This window comes from Lactuca saligna, chromosome 1 (genome assembly GCF_052625555.1).
Source record: "Lactuca saligna cultivar CGN05327 chromosome 1, ASM5262555v1, whole genome shotgun sequence".
Lineage (NCBI taxonomy): Eukaryota > Viridiplantae > Streptophyta > Magnoliopsida > Asterales > Asteraceae > Lactuca > Lactuca saligna.
Window position 1 is genome coordinate 73,829,452 of NC_136417.1, and position 20,791 is coordinate 73,850,242.

The 20,791-nt window shown below is 36.1% G+C and overlaps 1 protein-coding gene across 7 annotated transcripts; it reads left to right on the forward strand.

Annotated features, from left to right (window-relative positions):
- Positions 1-419: 419 nt before the first annotated feature.
- LOC145039998 (uncharacterized) lies at positions 420-5,947 on the forward strand. Of its 7 annotated transcripts, XM_078987997.1 has the most exons (10): positions 420-732; positions 818-937; positions 1,160-1,246; positions 1,369-1,467; positions 1,541-2,068; positions 2,134-2,248; positions 2,373-2,887; positions 3,384-5,184; positions 5,271-5,389; positions 5,477-5,947. In XM_078987997.1, the coding sequence occupies exon 8, from the start codon at positions 3,408-3,410 to the stop codon at positions 4,653-4,655; it is 1,248 nt and encodes a 415-aa protein (XP_078844123.1). In that variant the 5' UTR covers positions 420-732; positions 818-937; positions 1,160-1,246; positions 1,369-1,467; positions 1,541-2,068; positions 2,134-2,248; positions 2,373-2,887; positions 3,384-3,407; the 3' UTR covers positions 4,656-5,184; positions 5,271-5,389; positions 5,477-5,947. The 7 variants fall into 7 exon arrangements, with proteins under 7 accessions (XP_078844123.1, XP_078844118.1, XP_078844144.1 ...); XM_078987992.1 differs by having other exon boundaries at positions 420-737; positions 2,134-2,887; XM_078988018.1 differs by having other exon boundaries at positions 2,134-2,887; positions 5,529-5,947.
- Positions 5,948-20,791: the final 14,844 nt, after the last annotated feature.

Consider the following 20,791-nt stretch of genomic DNA (forward strand, 5'->3'; position numbering starts at 1 on the left):
AAAACGGATAATAGATAAGTCTCATATTTGAATGTTTAGATGGAGTTGTTGTAAATACTAGATCCATAGTTTTAGGATCTGATTGTTTATCTTGTTATTGTAATGTGTTCCTATAATGAGATTATACCCCTTAGGGCTATTTACGCCAAAATCTATTTTCTTCACTTGGAGGTGGAAATTGTAATGACTGGAGTTGGTGTGGGATGTGGACTTGGTATCAATTTTCATTCATGGTTGGACAATTTTAACCCTGAAAGAGAAGTTTTGTGATAATAATGCAACTGGCATTGTATTGTAATTGTAATTGTAATTGTAAATATTAACATTTGTGAAAATGTTAAAACACTGTATATAAGAGCAAATCAAACTACAGTGATTCTTACTGTAGTTTCAAAGACTTTGTTCCTGTCTCCGGTGCTTTTCACTGTGGCTTGAAGACTTTGTTACACCAGTTCTTTGCATTGTGCTTGACAGCTTTCTCCCGTACTTCCCCTTCCCCACCATCCCTTCAAAAATCCTCACACGCTTCATAAAAAAATATGTTTGTTCTAATTCAAAGAACCCTGATCGTCACCCCACAACCACCATTAACGTCGTCGCCCGTCGGTCTGGCGAATGCAGGCATCGGAAGTCATCAGAGCGGGAAACTAAGCCCAAGGTCTTCAGATATTTGTGAATATGACAAATTCTTACCAATCACTAGCATATGATGAAGGAGTTCCCGGTTAATAAGTAAGGTCTCTCTCTTTCTCTCTCTACATGCTCGCTTAGGGTTTTGGGTAAAGAGATGAAAAAAATCATCTCCCTTCTCTCTCAGTCGACATCAAGAGCCTTTCAGCAGGCCATCCTTGCAACTGTCCATGGTCTTCAACGGCCATAAAAGAAGCAGCTGACAGGACGGTGGTTGAAATAGAGCTCCCAAGACAGCAAGCCAAAGGTAACAATTCCTCATTTTAGTTCATTATTCACATATTCATTGAATTTTAGTTCTTATTAACCATCAACTAATCACACCGCCCTCTTCCCCCAATGCTTTCTCCTTCTTTTTCATCTAATTCATTTCTATAAAAACCCAACACGATTTCATTTTCAAAGAACCGTACTACAACATGTCGATATGGGTTTGTCTAAAGTTTTGGTTAATCGATTTGTTATTTAGGAGAAATATTTAATTTTGATTCGTGGAAGTTGAAATGTTTTGCAACCTCTGAAAGAAGAACATTTGACAAAAAACGCACTCAAGCAGGTTCTCTAGCTTTCCCCTGTTCTATCTTATTATTCTTTTTATTTTATTTTAAATTTTTTGTTGTAGAGGTGTTGTGTGTAGCAGCAAAAGGATGAACATGAATAATCTTTTGTTACTTTTAGGTTGCCTGAATACAACATTGAAAATGACTTATTTCCGAGACGGATTTATGAAATATGTTGAAAAAAGGGTATTTTCATATTGGGGATTTGTAGCTTCAGGTACTACTTCATTCCCTTCTACAACTTTCCATTTTCCTTTTCTAAGTATGGTTTACATATATTATTTGGACAGGGCTTGATCGTCAGTTTTGATTTTAGGGTCACACAAAAGATATGGTGGAAACCATGGGTCTTTAAATCGGAGATAAATGTTATTATATCCTATTATTTCATATTGCTTATACTGCCATTTTCTATGTTGAATAATATGTGTTCGATTTTAATATTACACTTTTAATGAATGAAATGAATTTCTCAAATTGAAATGAAAGATTACAGATCGTTTATATACAAGAGGAAAGAGAGTCAAACTAACTAACTCTCAATATATACAAACAGGTCCTTCATCTTTCAATAAGTACAATTATAACCTCTATTATTAAATGCCCCAAATGGTTTCCAAATATGGCTTTTGAAAGATACTATGAATATTGATTACTGATGTTGCTATCTCAAAAGCATCTTTCCGGTAAACTTGGGTATTGTTGGTAACATTTTCCCCAATCTTAATACATTTTTGGGTTTCTCCTCCCAAGTTATTCGCTTTATGGTCAACAGAGATGGGATTTCCATGGTTGAGGGTGAAGGCCTTTCTGTTGAGGTACAAATAAAGTTTGTTTCATCATATTCTCATGGATTATTTATGTAATAAACTAATTGTTTCAGGATCTTGGAGATGAGTTTGAGAAATATTTCCGGGCATAATATGACCAGACTGAAGTTGGAGATCGTTTTAACTTTTTTGGTTTTACTTTCTCTAAATCCTCTACCCTGGTTCATGGTAATATTTCACTATCTGAATATAAATTTGATCATTGATTGAGTGCTTTAAAAAATCAACCAGTTGACATGATCTAATTACGAGGAAGCATAAGAAATGTAGAGACTTCATTATCTAAATGCAGGGTTCTAAATAACGCGCCATGGCGGTGCCAAGGTGTGCCATGGCGCCGAGGCGGGGGGTAGCCGTCCCGAAAACGACCAAGGCGCCATTGTAAAGCTTGGCGGAAAAATAACGTAGTAAGGCGCGCCATTTCGCGTTTTTTTTTCGTAACGCGTTATCGGCCTGTTGACTTTGCTGACTTTGGGCTAAAGTAAATACTGGGCTAAAGTAAATACTAAATAACTAAAAAAGTAAAAATCAAGTCCATTACATCAAAAGGGGAAATCGGGACAGTAAAAACCAAAATATACAACTTACAATTCAACACCATGCTCTCTCGATTGAACTCTCTACACTGATCTCATCACTCGATCGAACTCTCTTCAGTTTTTCACTTACAAAACCGGTCTCATCACTTGATCTTCACCTGTTGCGCTGCTTCGGTTCTTTACTCAATGTAATCGACTATAGTTCTTCACTGATTGAAATATTTACAACCTGCTTTTGTTCTTCAATTTCACCTACGTGCATCGAGAGGTAACCACTAAGCCTAAGAAAATTTTTGCTTCTGTTGGATTATGTTATACATTCAATGATTCATTCAATCTTCATCTACACCACCATTTCTATGCCTTCCTCGGTTTTATACGTTCTATGTTTTTATCTCACAACCCTTGCATACATGTTAAGACTTTTAATTATAAATCGGTAATTCCTAGTTTTATATGTTATATCTCTCTAGTGTGTTGATTTCAACCATAAAACTCATTCTCCAATCATACAAAACTTGAAGTGGTTAGTTTCATATGTTATAAGTATTCTCCATTTGAACAGGGGATCAAGAAGTAATCTGCATCCCTTTTGAGATTTTGTTTTCTCTTTCACTGGTATAAGTTGCGGTTAATTTTCTCTTAGAGGTTTTGTTTTCACTTTTCAATGAGCTCATTGTTTTCTGCATCCCTTTTGATCTAGAAACTTATATATAGCATGTTTTTAAGCTACTAATTTGTTTTCAACTTTTTTTTTCAAACAGGATATATTATAATTTTATTCAAGAATGGCTAATGTTGATCAAGATTCTAATTTGGATGGTGCAACAGAAGGTAGTTCTAATGCAAATGCACCCTTGAAAAGAAACTCGGATGATCCAGGATGGAATTGTGGCACACTGTGTGATCCTCTAAATAAAGATGCAATCAAATGCAAGCTTTGTGGATTTATATGTAAAGCTGGAATCACTAGGCTAAAGTACCATGTTTCAGGACTAAAAGGAAATGGTGTAGCCATATGTAAGAATGCAAGCAAAGAAGATAAAGCTGTGTGTGTTGCTTTACTTGAGAACCCAAAAGAGGATAAGATAGCAAAAAGAAAACGAGAAGAAGAAATGAGGGCAGAGGTTGAAATTGAAGTAGAAGATAATGAGTTTTATGCAGGGTCCAAGAAAAAAAGGCGAAGCAATTTGCGTCCGTTGGACAAGTTTACAAATCCTATCAACCCCGAAGGTCCATTTCTCAATATGCGTCAACAAAATCTTTTAGATGCACTTTCCAAAGAACGGACACATAGTGTACATCAGTTCTGTGCACGATGGATGTATGAATCAGGTGTTCCTTTTCATTCGATTGATAACGATGCTTTTGAGAAGTTTGTTGAAGCAGTTGGGCAATATGGTCGAGGTTATTGTCCTCCAAGTCAATATCTACTTAGGGAGCCATTATTGAAGGAAGAAGTTGAGAGAACTAAAGGTCTTCTCAAGAAACAAGAAGAAGAGTCGGCATGTAATGGTTGTTCAGTTATGATAGATGGTTGGACTGATCGAAAACGAAGAAGCATAATGAATTTTTGTGTGAACTCAAAAGAAGGAACAACTTTTCATTCTTCTATTGAATGTTCCACAGATTCACACACAGGGCAGTTCATATTTGATTATGTTGACAAGTGTATTGAAGATGTTGGGGCACAAAATGTGATACAGGTTGTGACAGACAATGCTGCCAATAATTTGGCGGCTGCCAAATTGTTGATAGAGAAGAGGCCAAACATGTTTTGGACTTCTTGTGCTGCTTACACAATCGATCTTATGCTTGAAGCAATTGGTAAAGAAGGTAAATTCAAAGAATGGATTGCTAAGGCAAAAAATTTAACTATTTTCATTTATGCACATCATTGGACGTTGGCATTAATGCGGAAGTTTACAAAGTGTAAGGACATTGTGAGGCCGGGAGTTACTAGGTTTGCTACAACATTTCTTACGTTGCAAAGTTTGATGGAGAAGCAAGAAAAGTTAAAAACATATGTTTACTAGTCATGAATGGACACAATCAAAATGGTCTAGAAAAAAATGGATTAGGAGCTTATGCAATCGTGATAAGCCGATCTTTTTGGAATGGGATAAACTTATGCTTGAAGGTTTTCTCCCTGTTAGTCAAACTCCTTCGACTAGCTGATGGAGATCGAAAGGCATCAATGGGCTTCTTGTATGGAGAGCTTCAATAGGCCAAAGAAGATATAAAAATGGCTTTCAATAATGTGGAGATTAACTACCGTTCTATCATAGAAGTTATTGAGACAAGAGCAAAAGGTCGGCTTGATAGTCCACTACACATGACGGCTTACCTATTAAATCCTTATTATTTATATAAAGATCAAAACATAAAAGATAATGTCATGGTTTCGGATGCAATTTTTATGTGTTGAAAAGTTTTTTCGTGATGACATTGACAAGCAAGATCAGGTGATAAATATGGAGCTCCCAAAGAACAAGGAAAAAGGAGATTTTGGAAGAATATTGGCAGCAAAGGGGTGTTCTGAAAATAGCAGTTCTTATGATCCAGGTATGTTATAAAACTTCTAAAATTGCACAGAAAATACTTGTAAAACAAGACAAAAAAACAGCTTAATGTTTCTTTTTATTTGTTAGGTACTTGGTGGATGACTTATGGAAATTCAACACTGACTTTGCAAAAGATGGCTATAAAGATCCTCTCATTAACCACTAGCTCCTCTGGTTGTGAAAGAAATTGAAGTGCTTTTGAAGGGGTAAGTAATAATTTGTTACTTAATATACACACAAAGAAAAGAAATAGGCTTGATAGTCAATGATTACACAATCTTGTATTTGTTCAGTTTAATTCCGAACTCATCAACAAATGGGAAAGAAATAATAACCAAAATATAGATGTATTGCGTTCTCCTGATGCTAGTAAGGCGCAATCGTGGATTGTTGCTATTAATGATGACGATGATGAAATGGAAGATGGTGAGGGTTTGGAGGTTAGTGGAGAAGCAATTGATAATGCAAACTAAGAGGCTAGAGAAGTCCATGATGATGATTTTGTGTCGGATGAAGAACAAGTGGAATGTGAAGAAGATTTTGAATTTAATTCTGATGAAGAAGGTTTTGTGGATAGAAATGGAGACAGTTACTAATCTAAGGATGTAACATGCTTTTGTAATGCTCACCGACGTTTTGAAAACTGACACTTTTGTAAACTCTTAGTATAATTGTCAATCGGTGACTATATATATGTTAGATAAAATGTATATTGACATGTGAAAACATTGGGGTTTTTTGTTAATATATGGGTTTTTATATTATTTGATGATGGTAAAAATATATACAAATAAATAAAATTTTGCCGCCTTGTCACGCCTTGAAAAACGCCGTGGCCTCGTCATGTCTCTCAAAGCTTGAGGCTCGGGTATGCTGTCAAGTCACGCTTTACGTTATTTAGAACCATGTCTAAATGAGATGCTCCTGGTAAGTTATGCACTCATTTTTCCTTAAATAGGTTTTCAAGTTTTTTTCTTGAATATACCGAGTCCCTTTTTGAAAACTCGCATATCACTTCTCATACCTCTTTGTTTAATTTCATTTCTTTTATAAAGTTTTGTGCAATTCTTTATATCTATGAAAACTTTACCTTTTATCTTCATCTTTTTTATAAATCTACTCAACTACAACATCACACATTCAATTTTTTTGCTTACTAGGGCATGTAAATTTGAAAAAAAAAATACTTATTATAATAATACAATTTTTAATGAAAAATAATTGTGAGTAACATTAGGATTTTGTAATGAAACAGTAATTAAGAGTATGTTGTTATCTTGTGCATTTAGCAACATTTCTTCCAAAATACATTGCATCTATCGAGAAAAAAAAAGTTAAATGTATAGTTTGATTTTTTTTTTGCATAATTATAGGTAATAGGTTCTCAAACTCCATACAGTGCAAGGCTCTTCCAAAATACATTGCATCGACCGGGAAAAACTATGTATAATTTGGAACTTGATTACAAGCCCGTTACTATTATTGTTGATGTTGAAGTTGTTGTTACACCTGATGTATATGTTGGTATGCTTATCATCTTGGCTTCACTAATAAATTATTTAATAAAAGGAACGTAAACAATAAATTCCTTGATGATATATAGATTTTAAAGGGTTAAAACTTAAAAGTATATCCAATTATAGCTATAGCAATATAGTTTTACAAAGTTCAATGTTATTTAATGGATTTACAATACCAAATATGTGGTAGTTAAATTCCAGAAAATGAAATTGCAATGTTATTTATGTGATATTGTTATGAACTCACGTAAAAAGATTAAGAAAATGAGTGGCAGTCAAATGATTGGTATTAAAACTCAGTTCATAACAAGAACAAGAACAATAGGAAGGATATAAATAGCTGTTCGAGATGCTATGGTCTCCTAGATAGAAGAAACTTCTAATTCTTTCTGCTTCTTCCATAAGGATATACCCTGCCTAATATATAGACTGCCATGATAGAGAATGACCCTAATTCCCAAATTGGCCCTGCTGTCCTACCAATCCTGCATCGCTTTCGTGATTGTTTTTGGTCCCCTCCAAAAGTGGAATCTTTTTAGTTCTCTTTCTTTGATAGGTGAATTGCACTGGTGGGTGCACCACATTACTCCTTCCCCAAAGGTTGACATTGTCCTCAAGGTCAAAGTCGGGAAATGTTTGCTGGATAGTTCTGAAGTCTTCCCAGGTGGACTCGAAATGTGGTACATCCTTCCACTTGATCAAAACCTCCATTCTTTGTCCTTCCTTCTCTATTTGGCTTCTCACCCCCAAAACAGATTCTGGTTCCCATTGTAAAACCATTTCCTCCGACAAGTGGGCTGGTAGCGTGGGCCTTGCTACCTGGTCCCCAATGGCTTTTTTTTAATAGTGAAACGTGGAACACAGGGTGAATCTTGGCGGTCTTGGGTAGTTGGAGCTTGTAGGCCACTGACCCCACCTTCTTGATAATCATGAAAGGCTCGTAGTATCGAGCTGCCAGCTTTTGGAATGGTCTATGGGTCACGGATTGTTGTCTATAAGGCTGCAGTTTCAAAAAGACCCATTCTCCCTCATTGAATGAAACTTCCTTGCGGTTTTTATCAGCCTCTCTCTTCATCCTTTGTTGGGCTCGGAGCAGATGTCCCTTGAGATCATCGAGTATGGCATCTCGTTCTAATAATTGTTCCTCCACAGTAGAAACAACTGTTTCCCCTCTTTGTAACTTAAGCACCCGTGGTGGGTCTTGACCATATAAAGCCTTAAAAGGTGTGATCTTTCCGGACGTGTGATAGGCTGTGTTGTGCCAATTTGACCAAGTTCGAGGATTCCCTTGTATGAAACAACGTAAGTAGAGCTCCATAGATTTGTTGATTATCTCCGTTTGGCCATCCGTTTGGGGATGGTAGGCGGTGCTTCTGAGTAAATTAGTACCCTGCAGCTTAAATAACTCACGCCAAAACAAACTCATGAAGACCTTGTCCCTGTCGGAAACTACGGTGCTTGGGAACCCATGGAGTCTTACCACTTCTTTGACAAATGTAGCTGCCAGTGAGACTGCTGTGAAGGGGTGTTTCATTGCTATGAAATGTGAATATTTTGTGAGACGGTCTAACACCAGTAAAATGGCATTGTACCCTTTCGAATTAGGTAGTCCTTCTATGAAATCCATAGAGATGTCATCCCATACATGTTCTGGAATGGATAGAGGCTGAAGGAGTCCGGCTGGATGCGTGTTTAAAGATTTCTGACTTTGACAAACTTGACAACCTTGAACGTGTTTCTGAACCGTTTTTCTCAGTTCCCCAGCATGTCCCCCAATCACAGAATCATGAAATTCTTTGAGTAGAGTAGGTATTAGCCTTGAGTTATGAGGAATTACCTACCTGCCCTTATACAAGAGCCTGTTGTTCACGATTAAGTATCCCACGTGCGCCTTATTACCCTCCGTTATGTCAGAATTCACTTGTTGAATGAATTGGTCATTCTTGATTTCTTCATTCAGGTCTTCTTTGGAACATCTTCTTCCTTCATCCGAATTTGGTGGTAGCCAGACTTTAAATCAAGTTTTGAGAAAATTCGTGACCCGTGCAACTCATCCAACAACTCTTCTATTACAGGAAACGGAAACTTATCCTTAACCGTGACCTTATTAAGACTCCGATAATCTTCACAAAACCTCCAAGACCCATTTTTTTTAACTAATAGAGCTGGACTAGAAAAAGGACTTCGTGAAGGTTGGATGATCCCCGATTTGAGCATATCTCTTAAGAGGAGGAAGCCCACCTTTCCAATTGAACACTCCTGCAAATCTTTGGACCACCTTGGTTAGGTAAGGTAGAGAAGCTGGGAGAGTTGGTGAGGTTGCTTACTTCTCCAAGTGGTTATAATGGACCAAATACCCCCTCCCACTGATCCAATAGTTCTCACCATGGTCTTCAAAGAGATCATGGCTCGTTCCAGGGACGGGTCCCCCCGTAAGGTTACCCATTGACCATTCACTTGGAATTTCATTAGTTGAGTTTTCCAATTAGTGGTAACTGCTCCCAATTTCTCTAACCACTAGATTCCCAGAATTACATCAGAACTTCCAAGTGTGAGCGGAAGGAAGTCTTCCTTGATTCCCAATCCTTGCACTTGTAACAGAATTCCTTGGCACCTCCCTTGACCGGAAACTGTCTTTCCTGTTCCCAATGACATCCCAAACCCTGCGGTGGGTGTGATTGGTATGTGCATTTTTTTTATTACGACTAAGGATATGAAGTTATGCGTGACTCCTGGATCAACAAGAACCACCACATCCGTGTCTGCCAGAGTGCCCCTGAGTTTAAGTGTTTTTGGGCTTGCCTTTCGAAGGACAGAATTCAAACAAATTCCAGATAGTATCGTGGTTTCCTGGACAGGGGTAACGAGCTCCTCTGTTTGGGGTTCTTCTTCTTCTTGCATCAGTAGCACACTCAACTCCTCCTTTTTGCATTTATGCCCCGGATTCCATTTTCATCACATCGGTAACACAACCCTCTCTCCTTCTTGTGTTGTAATTCCTTATCCGTCAACCTTCTTACTTCCCCTGATACTCGATTTCTCACTGATTGGTTCATTGTGGTATGAATGGGAGGCAACGTTGTGCCCTTGGAAGAGTAGAAGGTAGTTTTGATGGGGGTAATCAATGGTGTTCCTGAGATGCTTCTGATGGTGTTTGTTCGCTGGGTGACAGGGGAGGGTTGGGGTTTGCGTTTAAGTTGAGATTGTAATTTTTGTTCGATCTTGATAGCCAGGGTCATCGCGTTTTCAACGGACATGGGACTCAATATCTGGACCTCTGACCTAATTTCATCATTCAGCCCGTTAAGGAATTGGCCCACAATGATGCCATCGGGTATGTTGCTTAGCGGGGCGAGTCGTTCAATAAATGCCCGTTGGTACTCTAAAACCGGCCCGGTCTGAGTTAGTGTGAGCCATTTTTGGTGTAACGTACCTGCATTCGTCGGTCGGAATTGCCTTAAGAGTAGCGATTTCATCTCCTTCCATCGCATTATTGGTCGACGGTTGTGTTCCCACTGAAACCACAGGAGGGCGTCACCTTCGAGGGCTACTACCGCCGCCTCCAGTTTATCAGCCTCTGATAGCTTGTAAAAGTTGAAGTATCGTTCATCCCTCAAGATCCAACCGTCCGGATTTTCACCGTCAAACAAGGGCATATCCAGTTTCCTAAACCTCCAATTGGTTCCATCGCCATGATCGCCTCCCTGTGACCGGGCCCCGCCGTCGCTGCTTCCGCCTGTACCAAAACCACCGCTCCCCGTCGGTCTTGGGCCTCCACTGTTATCCTTCGGGGTTTCCATCGTTGAAACCACAGGTTCGTCGAAGAGTTCTTCCTCTGTTGACTTCCTTCCTTTACCGAGGGCCCTCAACACCTCTTCAAACTTCTGGTCCATCTTTGTCTGTATTGAAGCGATAGAATCAGCTTGTTGTTGGATCTGGTGTCCTTGATTCTCCATTCTGTCGTTCAAATGGCCTAACTCTGCCTCCAAGGATTCCACCCTCTTGAGCTGGGTTCCTCCCCCTTCTTTTCCTCCAACCATGCTCCCAGATGGTTGCTCTTGCTCTGATACCAATTTGTTATGAACTCACGTACAAATATTAAGAAATTGAATGGTAGTCAAATGATTGGTATTAAAACTCAGTTCATAACAAGAACAAGAACAATAGGAAGGATAGAAATAGCTATTCGAGATGCTATGGTCTCTTAGATAGAAGAAACTTCTAATTCTTTCTGCTTCTACCATAAGGATATACCCTGCCTAATATATAGACTGCCATGATAGAGAATGATCCTAATTCCCAAATTTCCCTAGATAGAAGAAACTTCTAATTCTTTCTGCTTCTACCCTAAGGATATACCCTGCCTAATATATAGACTGACATGATAGAGAATGATCCTAATTCCCAAATTGTCCTAGATAGATGAAACTTCTAATTCTTTCTGCTTCTTCCATAAGGATATACCCTGCCTAATATATAGACTGCCATGATAGAGAATGATTCTAATTCCCAAATTGCCCCTGTTGTCCCACCAATCTTGCATCGCCTTCGTGATTGTTTTTGGTCCCCTCCAAAAGTGGAATCTTTTTAGTTCTCTTTCTTTGATAGGTGAATTGCACTGGTGGGTGCACCACAAATTTAAGGAAGTATTTGGAAGCAGGTTGTTGCTTTTAGAACTGAATCTGTTCAGATATCACTGTGCCGGTTCATAAAAGTTGGAACCGACAGTGACCGGTTTTGGTTCTTATTTTTTTAGAATCGGTAACTGTTGGGCACCCGCTAGGGACCGGTTTCGAGACGACGTATCCGTAACTGCTGGATGCCTAGAACCGAACAATTGGGTACCATTATTTCATTAATGAAAATATATATTAATTGTATTACTTAAGTGAATAATGATTCATGCATTAATTAACATTTGCTCCTTCAAGTCAAGTATTTTGATGATTTACTTTAAAGTATTATGTTAAATCTATAAATATTTTGATGGTTTAAGCTTTAGCCGTTGGCAAGTATATTGAATTTTGGATGGTTTAACTGCAATTAACATGTAAAAAACATGGTGAAATACTGAAATGTTAGATTTTTTTATCGGTATACAATGCTAATGAATAAAGGAAAACAGGTTGATGAAATAGAAAAACATTACAGCCGGAAGCATCATCCCTTCAGTTGCTTTTCATTTAAGATTAAGTTATGATTTAACTTTTTCCCCAATTTATAAACTAAAGATCCGTGATTATGGTTATGTCACAAAAACATATTGCTTAAAATTCCGCCGCAACGCGCGGTCTTAAAACCTCGTTAATTCTGTAATTGATTCCGTTGGTGTTTAACCTTTTGTCCAGTTAACCAAGAAGTGAGCCCCAGTCCTGTGTCTTTAACCTTTTGTCCAGTTGAGTCCCTCCAAATTTCCATAAACCAGATGAGACCTTCAACTATTAACAAAGCAAAACTTACATTCGTACAAACCTCAAAAAGTTAGAAAATTTAACCATTAACAAAATCATTGACTTTCCAAACTTAGTTTGATTGTGAAGAACATATTTTTAACATGGTCTCTAAATGCGTTTAACACTCTAACACATCCAACCTAATGTGTCTCAAATGAAGTGTGAAAGACTAATCACTTTGACCAATCACTTCCAATGCATCTGCACATAAACAAATTCAAATTGTATACAGAATCATACGAGAAAATGTGACAAAAATATGGCGAAGGCATGTAAAGGCCAAAACTGTACTATAAAAGATGTTAATAAGGATTTTTTTCTCACTTTTAGTACACAATCCTGCTATTAAGAAAAGAGAAAGGTCTTGTTGTCAAAAGATATGAATAGCGCGTGTATGTGTATGATAATTAACATATTCCTTTCTATTTGTAAAATATTTGTAGCTAGCTATGTCTATCAATAAATTGAGTTTCGATCTAGATGTAATGTATTATATTTATGTGATTTAACATATAAAACAAACATTATTTATTGATCCAACAAATTGACCCAGTTAAGGAGATCATCCATTTAAATATTGAAAATAGTTTTATATATTTACCTTTGGTAAACAAATACCAGATAATTAAAAAGTAATATTACATAGGACACTGATAAAAGAATGATATGTACCTCTATAGCTGGTGATGTCTCCAATGGACTCATGATCAAGGTTTTGAAAACCGGACCGGACATCGAACCGGCTATCTTACTGGTTCGATGGTTCAACTGGTCCGACCGGTTGGACCGGTCCCAAAAACCGGAAAAACCGGATATATATATATATATATATATATATATATATATATATATATATATATATATATATATATATATATATATAGTGTGTGTGTGTTTTATATATGTATATTAAATATATGTGTATGATTTATATATTTATATTATAATTATGAAGTTCATATATAAAATACGTAGTAATTAAATTGACAGTTTCAAATTGGTGAAAAAAAAAGTAGTAATTCCAAAAATAAAAAGTCTAAATATCTAAATATACATAATACGTATGTTAGTTGTCTAAAAAATAGATAATGCAAATATATTTAATACAGTATGTGTGCAAATTGCTTGTAAAGGAAGTGGTAGTATAAAGTTTGAATATGAAATACATCCCACATCGATAGGTTAATAGAAATAGAGGGCTGTGTTTGCTTATAAAAAGAGTATTCCACAGCATAGGTAATCAAATTGACACCTCAGTGAATAGGATGGCTCCTTTGAGCCGGCTTGTTCTATGTTGTGAGTAAGCCAAATTTTTAAAAAACTGGTTTTGTTTCCGGTTGAACCACTCCGGTTTTTTCTGGTTCTTAAGAAAACCGCCGGTTTTTACCGGTTCGGCTTACAAGCGGTTTTTAGCCCTTAAGAAACCGGTAACCTTGCTGGTTCCTGATTGAATCGGTTGAATTGGCTGGTCTGGTTTTAAAAACACTGCTCATGATACCATGATCCACAAAAATGTTTAGGATGTATTATTCTGTTGTTTGAATCCCGGTAAGATCTCCATCAATGATGTGATTTCATGACTTGTCATCACTCAAAGTGTCTTCTTCATCCGTGTTTCCATCATTAAACAAAAAACTCACACATACTCGTTTGTAACTTCATTACCTCCAAGTTTCTCTACTACATCAATAGCAACACAGCCACCACCTTCCATCTCATTCATCCCAAACATCTAATGGTTCAAAAATATGACATATTCTTCACCCACACCAATATCATCAATGCAATGTTTGTACATCCAGGTCTGGTTCTTTGTAATATAACTAGTTATGATCACTGGCAGATGATGGAACTCACAATCTGGAAATGGTATACAGTGCACAGCAGAAATTCAATCCTTTGAGCTAATTAGGAGATGATGGGATGGTAAATGTTATTTATGGCCCCTTGCTTGTATCCATAATCCAAATCAGCATTTCTTCTCTTCCAGAAATTGTGCTGAATATTCCAAATTCATAAAACATCTGTCAAATACAACCACCTTAATTAATCACCATAATAACAAGAAATACACACATAATCTCAACAGGATAGATGAGTTAACTAAAGCGAACCTTGATTTCAGATTCCTCTGGTCTTGTAGACCCAAAAAGAAGTTTCCACATGCCTTTCCTTAAGAAAGGCCAACTTAGTCCAACCCAAACTATGAAATATCTTATCCTCAACACCTTCCATTGGTTGGATTTCAACCAATCCTTCAAATTTAACTGAAGAAGTCCCTAACAATTTTGACTTTATTTCACTGTTTTTTATACTAAGCGACTCACGCCTAGGAAGGCTTCTCATGCAATTGGGAAGTGAAACGATAGGATTCTCATATAAACATAATTCCCTTAACATGGATAGGCAACTGAAGTCGATGGGAAAGGATTCGGTGGACAATTTACTCTTTGAAAGTGGCAGCCTTACTAAAAACCACAAAAAATAGAATGTAATGTTTAAATCATGTGGTATAGCCTTCAATTGTATTTGACAGTTTCTTATACTAAGCAACTTAAGCCTAGGAAGGCTTCTCATGCAATTGGGCGGTGAAACGATAGGATTCTCATCTAAACATAATTCCTTTAACATGGATAGTTAGGAAACTTAAGTCGATGGGAAAGGATTCGGTGGACAATTTACTCTTTGCAAGTGACAACCTTACTAAAGACCACCAAAAATAGAGTGTAATGAACTTTGAATCATGTGGTATATCCCCCATAATGGCGGAGGAAAAGGTTTTTGTGTTTATGCAAGTATCATAAGCCTTGGACAAAGATCCTAAGGGATTCCACGATTGTATTAATATAGGTGGGTACATTTCTGGATAAAATACAACCTCTTGTAGCAAAGGCTCATATATATAATAGATGCTTAACTCTCCTAGTGTATGCTTAGGATGCTCCACTAGTGCCAACATTATACAGTTTTCCATATCAAGAATCTCAAGACTAAGAAGACTTCTCACATAATTGGGCAAGCAAACGATAATATTTTCATATATACACAATTCCAGCATGGGTAGGCAACCGAAGTCAATGGAAAAGGATTCATTAAAATTATTAACTGACAACCTTAAACACCTCAAAAACTGAAGTGTAATGAAATTCAGATGACGTGGTATACCCCTACTAGGTAAGGTAATTAACTTCCAATCACTTGAAGCCTCTGAATCACACCATATAGACTCCAGAGAGGTGGAGGTTTTTGTGCTTATGAGATTTTTCTTATCCTTGTACAATTTCGGTGAAACGGTATTACTACCATCTAGCAATAGTGTTGTAACCTTCTTTAACGCACTTATAGTTCTTGGAAGTTTTCCAAGCTTGTTGCAGTAGCTTAAATCAATGACCACAAGTTCAACACATTGTCCAATTGATTCAAAAATGTCAACCAAACTGATGCAATTTTTAGCTATCAACCTTTCAAGTGCGGGGAGTTCCTCAAACTTAACCAGGCGCTTAAATCAATGACGAAAAGTTCAACACATTGCCCAATTGATTTAGAAAATGTCAACCAAACTGATGCAATTTTTAGCTATCAACCTTTCAAGTGCGGGGAGTTCTTCAAACTCAACCAAGCTACGAAGCTGATAACAGAAACTTAAGTTAAGAATCTTCAATGATCCAAGCAACTTTTTGTCTTTTGAGCATGAGCCGGTCAACTGCTGAAATGGAGATATGTTAGAATAGTAGTCAACTTCATCAACTCAATATGGAAGAAAGATAAATGTGGATAAGTTACATTTTTCCTCTTCTGAGATTGTTCTGGAATACTATAACAAATGCATAATGCCTCAATATTGCTATATGACATATGACAGGTTGAGAGCAACTAGTTTCTCCGCAGGTAAGTCGAAAGGTATAAACTTCAAAAGAAACCCATGCATACACAACCATCTTAATTTTCTTGGAAAGTTCTTGTAAGACCCATTGATTTGCACATAAGTGAGTTACAATAGCATCATCTTATCCATCTTATTCGATGCATCTGCTTTCAACTCAAATGTTTCACGTAACTTGTCATTCCCAAGCATTCTTGTGTCAAGGGTGAGTCCTAGAACATTTCCAGAACCCTAAGAAGAAAAGAAATGCAAACAAATTTAAAATTGGTATACATACATGTATAATATAGACGGTACAAAATAATTTGAACAAGTATACAAGGCTTCTTAACATTTTATGTTTCAACACTTTGATGACACCATAATCGACTTCGCTTCCATGGCTTCTGAGGTGCTTCTTGACTTACTATGAATCTCCCATCTGTTAAAGCAACCCATGTGTTGGTGATTTTAGTGTCACCATGTCATTTTATGTAATTGGAACTAATATATGAGCTAAGAGGCTTCATAATTTCTATCTAATATATGTATGGTTTTGTGCAGAGTGCACGCATGTATAAGATCGAATCAAAGGGGTAGTGCCCAGCGCCCCTAGCGGGGTACAAGGGGCAGAGGCACCGCTGGCTGCGGTCGTGCTAATGAAACCCTAATCACGTTTTTATATAAACGACACTTCTCTTTGAGATGAGAGATACGAAAAATCATTAGCTCTCGTTTTCATCAAACAAACATAGAATCCTTTGAACAATTTGGCTTACGATTTATATGCCAAGAATCATAAATGTCCTCTTGAATTATCTTAAATCGAATTTCTTGCAACCCAGTCATAGGGTAGAAATATCAATTTGGAAAGTGTTCATACGATCCAAGGGATATCCAGATCTCCGACATAAACCCTATTTTATCCAACATAAAGTTCATAAAGAACACCAAAGGTCAAACAAGACTGTCAACTTTAGCCTCAATCATGGATCCAAAATTCCAAAGTCTTCATTGAGAGCTTGATTATTGAATGTGGATGTTAAGCTTAATATTTTGAAATCATGCATTATTTGGATTCAAATTTAGATTGCTTATGTTCTTTGTTATGCATGCAGTTTTCCTTGTCAACTTTGTTTAATGTCTCATGACTGCTAATCTATCCAGTTAAACAAGTTTGAAGCAATGCACTTTTGGGCATAATATTATTATTTATCTTCAATGATTTATCGAGAAGTAGTTTCCTTTTAAAGCATATGAAATGGCTAAAATGTTGCATGACCAGGTGAAGTTCACCAAGGTGCACTACTAGAAAAAGGTTAATAGAGTACGGTTGAAATTGTGAATATAATACGTACATAGAGGGTGTATTAGTAGACGGGTGTATTAGATTACATGCATAATAGAGTACGGCTATTTGACCGTATTATATTATCCTATCTATTTTACACATACAATCATCTAATACGCCATATATACACATCTAATACACCAATAAACAACCGTACTTGATGTCTCACATCCCCTTTGCATTCCAGAGCCTTATTAAACAGACAATTCCACTCCAATTCCACTCCAGCCTTATTAAACAGTCAATTCCAGTCCATGGATGCTCTGGAACACATGGATCACCATTCCAACTGAAACAAACTTTTCAATTTCTGCAAAGCTACTATATGATTACCATGGATCAATCTCTACAAAATACAAACCTACTATATGATTCCATTCCAACCATAAGAAGTGGGACATCACTGATCATGTTTTCATTTTCAGAAATAGAAAAAAAAAATTACAATGAACTTAGTTCATTAAACAGAAAAAATTTTGTTAATGTCACATCTCTAACCTCTCTTTCCCCTTTGTCACCTCTAACCTCTCTTTCCCCTTTGTGGTTGATTCATTGTATGCCTACAAAAATTAACAAGAAAACTTAGGATTCAAAATCTCAAATAACTTTTAATGAAGAAAACTCAAATTATAAGACCTTGGCCATTAACAACTTCATCTATAGCAATGCAAGGGTGAAAACTTCTCCAGAACATAAAAAATATGAGCAAATACAACATGAAATACAATTTGTGTACCTTACAAAAAGGCTTCACTTTATCACCAAAAGTTCTCATCCATGTTTTAACACGTTCCTCCAATTCCTCACTAGAAAATGTTTTTTTGTCCTTCCAAATGTTCTACAAACAAATTAAGATAAAAAATTTGTTATTTAACAAAGGTGAGCCTTTATTACAATAAACAAAAATGAAAAAAAAAATATATCTAACAATATACTTACTTTCGGAAATCCATGTTGTCGAAAAAGTACAAACTCATTCATCCAGTTCATAACGTAGTAACCACACTCCCAATCGGACAATTGTTGATTACACTAAAACAATTATATATATATATATATATATATATATATATATATATATATATATATATATATATATATATATATATATATATATATATATATATATATATATATATATATATATATATATATATATATATGGGCTGTTACAAGGTTTAAAAAAACAAAAACCAACAAATCATGTTTGTGTCCAATGACTTGGATTTTCCCCAAGGTAATTAATCTTATTAACTAATATATATATATATATATATATATATATATATATATATATATATATATATATATATATATATGAGAGTTTTCTTTTCGGATATATATATATATATATATATATATATATATATATATATATATTAGTTAATAAGATTAATTACCTTGGGGAAAATCCAAGTCATTGGACACAAACATGATTTGTTGGTTTTTGTTTTTTTAAACCTTGTAACAGCCCTAAAACAAAAATAAACAACAATGATTTGTTAAAATTTATAAAAAGATATATCATTTCAAATACTAAAATAATAAATTTCTTACTTATTCACATGTTCAACTATTGTGTAGTCTTTCAATGTCTTTGTCCCTCTGGCAGAATCCAAAATGTAGCTTTTATATTGATGAGGATAAATCACTATCAACATCCAATGTCTCCTAATAAAGATTAAACAAACTAAACATAAACAACTTTTGATTAAAAATATCATAACAGTAAAGACATTTAGAATATCATACCTTTCCCAATATGGTGCAAGAAAAAATTGTTTTTCCTCATGAAAATTCATCACATCAACAAGATCATTGATGACATGATCTGTTTCACCCCTATCATCGTATTCACATCTCGTAGACGTGATACATTGTGGGTTTATAAAACCACATTTGTTATCCATTCTTGATACAAGCATGAGTGAATGTAGCATTCTGAAAACACAATATATATTATAATGGTAAAATAATATGAAACATTAATACCGTAAATGTTAAAGTACTTACATTTGATACCAGAGAATACAACTAATATCAAGTTGTTCTTTTTTCAATATCTCCATAATGGCCACTGAGCTAATCACGGTTTCAACACTCACAGCGTTGAAGATCCCGGGTTCAGACACAATAGGAAACGACTCCAGAATGTTGTGGCTCTTAAACAGTTTCTTTGGCATCATGGGTTCTTGCATCGTTTTGTATAACTTTTCCTTTTGTACCTACATTAAGAAACCAAATGATTATCATGAAAATTGTATTGCTATGAAAATAATAACAATGAGAGAGAGAGAGAGAGAGAGAGAGAGAGAGACGTAGGTTTGTGCCATATACCCTATTTTCTGCTTCATCCCCCATCATCTCTTTAGATGCTTCCAGTTTCCTTCTTTTCTTTCTAGGAAGATTTTTCTGCCACCAAAAAATAGTAAAAAATACAGTATATTTCTGTGGGCTAAATGCTAAAAATAGCATCCAACTTTCATATATTTTCATTGTAACTTTTTATCTTATTAAGGCATGTTAATATATAATATCTTTCAAAGAAATCAAAAGAAGAAAATTATGCACCTCATACTCTTGCTTTTTCTTTGCTTTCTTCTTATGCTCTTTAGCTTCTTCAACATTCACGTTTTCTTTCTCTTTTTCCTGAAGTCCAAATTAAAAGATTATATTTTAATATATGTAGTTTTTTTTATGGGAAATTAACTATAAATGAAAACAATACCTTTCCAAAATTGTAAGTTAGAGTGACTACCTGGTCATGAAGAAGAAGAATAGGAGCAGCTTGGGTCGATATTGGTAATGGTTCAATGAGAGGTCTTTTATCTTTCTGCATAATTGAAATCGAGTTTAGTAAATAGTCAATGATGCATGTGATTAGATATTAATGTGAAATCGAATAGTTATAGAGGAGGATGTGTGATCATTGAGTGGTTTTGAAATATTCTTAATATGAAATCTGCACTCAATGGATGCCCGATTATAGGAACATTAGATGGGGCTAATGTTGAAATCAGGAAGGAAGTTGGAGAGGACAATTTTTTCTTTTTGGAGCAACAGCAGATGAAGTTCAAAACAGAGTCGATGATGCTTTCTAGGGTTATCAACCAGAAATATGAAGTAATATTTCGTACACAGAGAAGACATTGTCATAAACACAACATTAATCAACGAATAAATCAACTACACCCAAAGTCTGAGCGTACCTGTAAACAACGTGAAAGAAGGAGGCAGAAGCGGCTGTAGGCCGGAGTAGGAGACTTCGTCAGTCTCGTCGACTGGAGACCAGAGGTGGAGGCGTCGTCAACCGGAGGCGGAGGCGTCGTTGGCCAGAGGTGGAGGCGTCGTCGACCGAAGGCTAAGGTTTCGTATAAACAACTCTAAGTAATAGAGCGAAAATGGCGATGAATTTGTTTGGT

Coding starts and splice junctions, on each gene's coding strand:
- LOC145039998 (XM_078987992.1), top strand. CDS start 3,408: ATGGCTAATGTTGATCAAGATTCTAATTTGGATGGTGCAACAGAAGGT.